Source organism: Dipteris shenzhenensis, chromosome 22 (assembly GCF_047967505.1).
Source record: "Dipteris shenzhenensis isolate YYH24624 ecotype China chromosome 22, Dip_SZ_1.0, whole genome shotgun sequence".
NCBI classification, from domain to species: Eukaryota; Viridiplantae; Streptophyta; class Polypodiopsida; order Gleicheniales; family Dipteridaceae; genus Dipteris; species Dipteris shenzhenensis.
Window position 1 is genome coordinate 26,557,116 of NC_141617.1, and position 6,032 is coordinate 26,563,147.

At 43.1% G+C, this 6,032-nt stretch overlaps 1 protein-coding gene across 1 annotated transcript in view; it reads right to left on the reverse strand.

The window, feature by feature from the left end:
• Positions 1-3,201, reverse strand: part of LOC147887939 (uncharacterized) — a 94,518-nt gene extending 91,317 nt beyond the window's left edge. The window contains exon 1 of the mRNA XM_087393886.1: positions 3,001-3,201. Coding sequence (XP_087250012.1) covers positions 3,001-3,160 — 160 coding nt within the window. The 5' untranslated portion in view covers positions 3,161-3,201. The remainder of the gene's footprint in view (positions 1-3,000) is intronic.
• Between the last annotated feature and the right edge of the window lie 2,831 nt (positions 3,202-6,032).

Sequence of the window (6,032 nt, forward strand, 5' to 3'; positions counted from 1 at the left end):
TAGGGAGTGGGTGCATGGGATCTCAACATTGTATGCAGGCAGCTCCAGCCAGATTTTTATTTCATGGTCATGACAAAAGGCTTTTTCACACTCACACTCAACACGCCGGGGCTGTCCTCTCGCACCCTGTTTGTTTCTTTTCATGGCTAAAGCATGAGGGTATTGCCTCCACTCACCAACAGCCAACCTTGTAGGGACTGTGCCGCCCACTCCGACAAGTCTAAATTTGCAGATGACACAACCCTATGCATGGAAGAGTTAGCTAAGGACCCTAAGAGGGTGTGATTCACTCGAGATATATTGTCTAGTATTAGGAGCCAAGATCAATTGGAATAAATCCATGGGCTTTGTCAAACATACAGAGGTTTCACATGGATTCCCTGAGGACAGATGGAAAAAAACTCGATGTTAGGCGGGGTTGGACATTTAGACTGAGCAACAAATCGCCCTTATATTAGACAATGTTCACCATAAGGTTCTGTAGAACAATAGAGGAAAGTTTCTTGGTAAAGGAAAACTCCCACGCAGCAGAAGTTTCACCTCACAATCAGAAGATACTTAACGAACACAACTCACATACATGTGTTTACTTAAAACATAAAGAGGGCAATTCAGATCTGAAAGAAAACTCACATGTAAGACCAAGGCAAAATAGATTTATAGGTAAACCATGTACAACCTCTTGTCAACACATATACCAACACTCTAGAAACAATCGCTCAGGAAGGTTACCAAGATAAGGCTCTATTTGCTACACCCTCTGACGGAAACTCCTCTTCTGCACGTGCCTCTGTGTAGGCTTCAGTAGCCGCTCAATGTGAACTTCATGAGGAGATCAAACTCATCCTCGGGTTGAAGAAACTCCTCTCTAAATAATTTTTCGAAATCAGCCCAAGTTATCAGCTTTTCGTAACTCTAATCAAAAATCAGCTCTAATTCAATTCGCAATTCATGTACAAGCCGCCCCCCCCCCGCCCCTTTGTAGGTTTACACAATCCTCAGGGTTTCTCGCACAAAAAACTATTGTGAACTGTTCTCAGCACCATACTCCAACAATTTAGTCAGATTCCAAAGCTCGCAACACTTCAACAACATGCAAGACACTTCGCTACATGCCCGGCACCATTCAAACCTGCATGCCTCGTAACTTCAACAACTGCTTTGATGCCAACTGAAACACCCCCGCTACCATCTAACCCTAAACACAGTCCAAACATGATTAGGCAACTCACCTCCCAGCCACCCCTGAGCACATGGGCTAGAGATCAGACTCCCACAAGGCTAGGCCGATAGCTCTGGCATCCCATACCAGCGAACCATCCACTAGAAACATTCAGCATAGTATCTCGTGATCTGCCATGTAGACTTGGCCACTCCTATCTAGAAGAGCATCCCATTTTACATAAGGCATCCTAGCCAAATATAGCCGGCTGGCCCCTTGCTATTTTCTAAGTCCTCTAGCCCCACGTTAGCGTGCTTCCATTAATCCCAGGGTCCCCTACTGGATTAAGCCCACCAATCGGAGGATGAGCAGCCAGGTAGATAACAACCCTGGTCAGCGTATATGGCTCATGCAACAGCAGCGGTGCTGACTGCTGGAAAGGCCTGGTTAGGCTTTGGAAAAGGGCAGGTGGACTGGCAGGCAGGCCAGCAGTAAAAGGCAGCAGCAGGTCGGCAGATCCACGGACCAGGTCAGCTGGTCTGTGGCAGGTAGGTTGGCTGGAGAACAGGGTGGGCCAGTCTAAGGGCTTATCTAGCCCTATAAAAAGGCCCCCTTGGGGGGCAGTACCAAGTTCAGTCACTGAGCATTCATAATGCAGAGTTGGAGAGCAAAGGAGTGGCTGGGTGCAGTATAGAGGTTCTCATATTGGGGCAGATCTAGGTGCATACCTTAACCAGAGTCATCCAGATATGTGTTTCTCTTTGGTTTACAATTCTCCTGCTGCGTAGGGTAATCACTTCGGAAGCCCCTCTAGATTTTACATGGTATCAAGGTTGAGTGTGGTACATGCTTAGATTCTCCAACACGGGAATGAGATGGGAAGAAGAGGTACAGAGCCTCAGAAAGCCAATGTAAAAGAGGGGTCTAGACAACACACACACAGACACACAGGGTAGAGGCTGACTAAGCATGAGAGCTAAAAGAAGATTAGGGAAAGTGGGACGTACGACTCATTAGGTGGCTTACCAAAACCCTTATACTTCATTGCGTCTACAAGAATATGATGCAGCCTAATGATTGCCCACGACCTTCTTCAAGACCGTTCGGCTCAAAAAGGTCACGTAGGATCCTGTACGACATCTGATCGTCATAAATGCTTTTTTGAGACTTCCACATTGGTACGTGCAATTTTCTAGGACCTGAGAGCTTCTGAGGATACAATTTTTTCATTCCTACTGCTCCAAGCATCAGGATTCTCGCTGTTAGCAGGATCTTCAAAATCGTCATCTGACGAATCAGATGACATATTGAGTAGTGATTCAGGTTTCGGTTCTTTCTCCAATAGGCCTTCATGCACTTTTAGCAGATTCACGGTAAGGCATCTAATGATTGCATTGTCCAATGATTCCTTGTGGCTACATTAAGATTTTTTGAAGCGCCTGCACGGCATGAAGCATACATCTTTTTTAGTTCTATTTCTTTCAGCATCTTTCCCTAACCCCCATTACACGTGCGCACACAGACACTCATTCTTTAGAGGTTTTGATGGCCGTAGTAGATGCAATATATTCTCTTCTCCCTCTCTTGTTTTTTTCTCAATGCTTTTATTTGTTTACGGTTTTTTTGGTAGTGCCCAAAATTGATTTATCTTGACCACATCACAGTTGATGGCACCTTTACTTCGTAGGACGCAAAGGGAAACTGGAGTGTGCATTTCAAGGATACGAAAATTAGCGCTTGGATGGTTAGGCATTGCATTTTTCAAGTCCAACTAAGGGGAGATCAAAGGATTGTACGAAGATTATGGAAGCTGGAGGGGTGAGCAATGGCGTGCATACCGTCGTCTTGGACATATTCTGCGAGGGAATCACAGTCGGAGCAGAGGGCAAGGCCTGTGAACCCCAAGTCTTCACAATTGTTGGCAGTCGGCTCAGCGAAAGAGACATGACCAATGAAGAAAAGTGCCAAGGAGAGGAAGATAAGGAGCCAAATAGCCATCCCGGTGAGGAGTAAAATGATTTAGGGCTGGGCTGACCGTTTAATGACTCTTATGACATGAGTGTGGAGACAACTTGATGGGTTCCCCATCAAGGACCACTAGTCACTCGGAGACATCGGCCACAAGTCTCTCCGTCACATAGATGCCCCTTAGACTAGGTTCACGCAAGGGCACGAGCCGCAAAACGGAAGTGGGAGGAGGATGACCACCGCTGCTTGGAAAGAGGCATACGCCCAACTAGTTATGCACAACTGCTGGCAGCTCCCAACAATTTTGTGCCAGTGGACAAATGCTCCTTTTGCAAGCCGGGCATCCGCTTGGTCTCAATGTACATCTTGATCCAAATATCAAAAACAAGGTGGCACAACCACCAAGTCCCAGTATTAGAACAGAAATCGGCAATAAATAAAATCTTCAAATAACTTGTGAAAGGGAAAGACCACATGAGTAAATTAGAGAGACAAAAGCAAGTGAAATTAAATACAAAGATGAATGAAAAGGGAGGAGAAGAGAGATGAAAGAGGGAGAAGCAGGGGACCATGGACACAGTCATACATCTGAAAAACCCTAACCTCTCATGCTAAAGGCAACATTAAATACTAAGCAAATCTTAAGTACAATTTAGGTAATCCAATATACTAGAGCTACACATATACTAATAAATATATGCAATCTAATCTTTATACTAATAAATGTCGATCATCTAAAGGGTAGTACCGACTAACCCTTACGAGGTTAACTTGAGCATTACAAGCTTGCTCGAAATTGCAAAATTCGAAAGGCGAGTTGTCAACCAGACATTGCTCAATATATTAAGGCATGGAAATTTTATCCTCAATCTATCTGGCTGAAAATGGCCACGAAGAAGATGAGCTTTTTGATTGCAACTTGGACTCCCGATGTATTGATACTTTGCAGAGGTCTTAAAAACAGTAATATGCTTGTTCTTGCAAAGTTTTGTGTTGATTAGTTATCATTATAATGGTTACTCATGCATATTTCCAGAATTCTTACCGTACATCATGCATTAGTCTTAAAAATATGCATTGGTATGCTTCTAGAACGTCTACGAGTCTGATGAATATGATACTTTTTGTAGGCATTAATGACAATAAGATCCTTGTTTTTGCAAAGTTTGATGTTGATTCAATATCATTTCATGGTTGGGAATGCATATTCCCACAATTCTTACCATGCATTCTGCATGTGTGTTAAAAATATGCATTGGTGTGCTCCTAACATATGTGCTTGGTACTTTGCACAGGCATTAATAAGAACATATCCTTGTGCTTGCAAACTTTGATGAGTGGTTGGGCATCTGTATTTCCATAGTTCTTACCATGCATTGTGCACGAGTGCTGAAAATATTCGTAGATGGTCGAGCGTGCAAATTTCCAAAATTCTTACCATGCATCGCATGAGTATTGTGAAAATATGCATCAATGTGCTTTTGGCATATGTGTGTGTGTTCGATGGGTATGATACCATGCGTAGGCCTTTGTGGGAGTAATATTCTTATGCTTGCAAATTTTTATGTGGGTCAAATATCATTTTCATGGTCAGGCATGCATATTTCCACAATTTTGATGATGCATCGTGCATGAGTGATAAAAAATGGCTACCCTTGGGAGTGTGACACCATAGGAGGAGGGGAAGATAAACCTATCACACTCTCAAAAAAGGTATGTTTGCCCTCTCTTGGATGGCCTACATTCATAAAATGCAAGTGCATAGGGTTTGAGTAAGTCGGGTTAGTTGATCTAGGCCTGGTTGGAAAATATTTTGATGGGAAAAACTAATTCCCCATGTTTGATAAATATCATAATGTGGTGACAATGTGGATTTCATGTCATTTTCAAAACTCAAATAGTTCACAAAGTCCCAAAAAACCATTGACCTTAAGAGCTCACTCATGTTGTGGGGAAAAAATGTGGGAGACCAAATGCCACCTTTGGCATTAAAATTTCCACTTACCACAAGCGAATCTACCAAATCAATGTTCTGCATCATGAAAGTGACTTGAGAACCTACCTTCTCCTATGAGCCACCTTGGTGGCCTCTCAAGGTTCGATCATGTAAGGTAATAGACAACAAGAGGCCTTTTTAAGCCGTAACAATGTGCCATAAAGTGAGCTGTGAGCTTGCATTTTTTGTCTCCGTAAGGTAGTATGAATTCATGAAATATTTTTTGTTAATCAGGGCTGATGGCCCTTTTTAATGAACTTCCTAGAGGACTTGAGAAATTGGACATGTGGCATCTAAACTCATCAGAGGAATTGGTGGCTTTGTAGCAAAAAATGTGTGAATTGAAAAAGAAAAGAAAAGGAATAGTGATTATGTATCGATAATTTGACTACAAAGCGATGGTGTTAGGTAGTCAAGATGCACCACCTAGCACCTAAGGAACTGTAGATAGCCAAGTTGCAACGCCAAGCTTTTACAACAATGCTAAAGCCAAAGCCTATCATAATGTCACACCAATGGAAGTACATGATACTCTTCCATGCAGAAATCATGTCCATCTGACTTTATTATCCAGTCAGGGAGAAAATGCCCAAGCCAAAACAACACAACATTCATACATATATTTATTGATTAAAAAACCTTCATTTGTTCCTGGATCATACTCATCCATCCTTGTCTAGGGAGACCACAGTAGGGAGACCGCAGTCTGTACATGCACAAATAAAAATTAATAAGGTGTAGCTAGAGAAAATGAGAGTGAGAGTGCTCTTAGTTGTGTGTGTGTGTGTGTGTGCACGCGCGCACACGTGTGTGTGTGTGTGTCCCTCCCCCATCCCTGAGGGTGAGTCCACAAGGTGGAAGGTATGATCCACCTTGTGGATCTTACCCCCCACCTATTAATGAAAT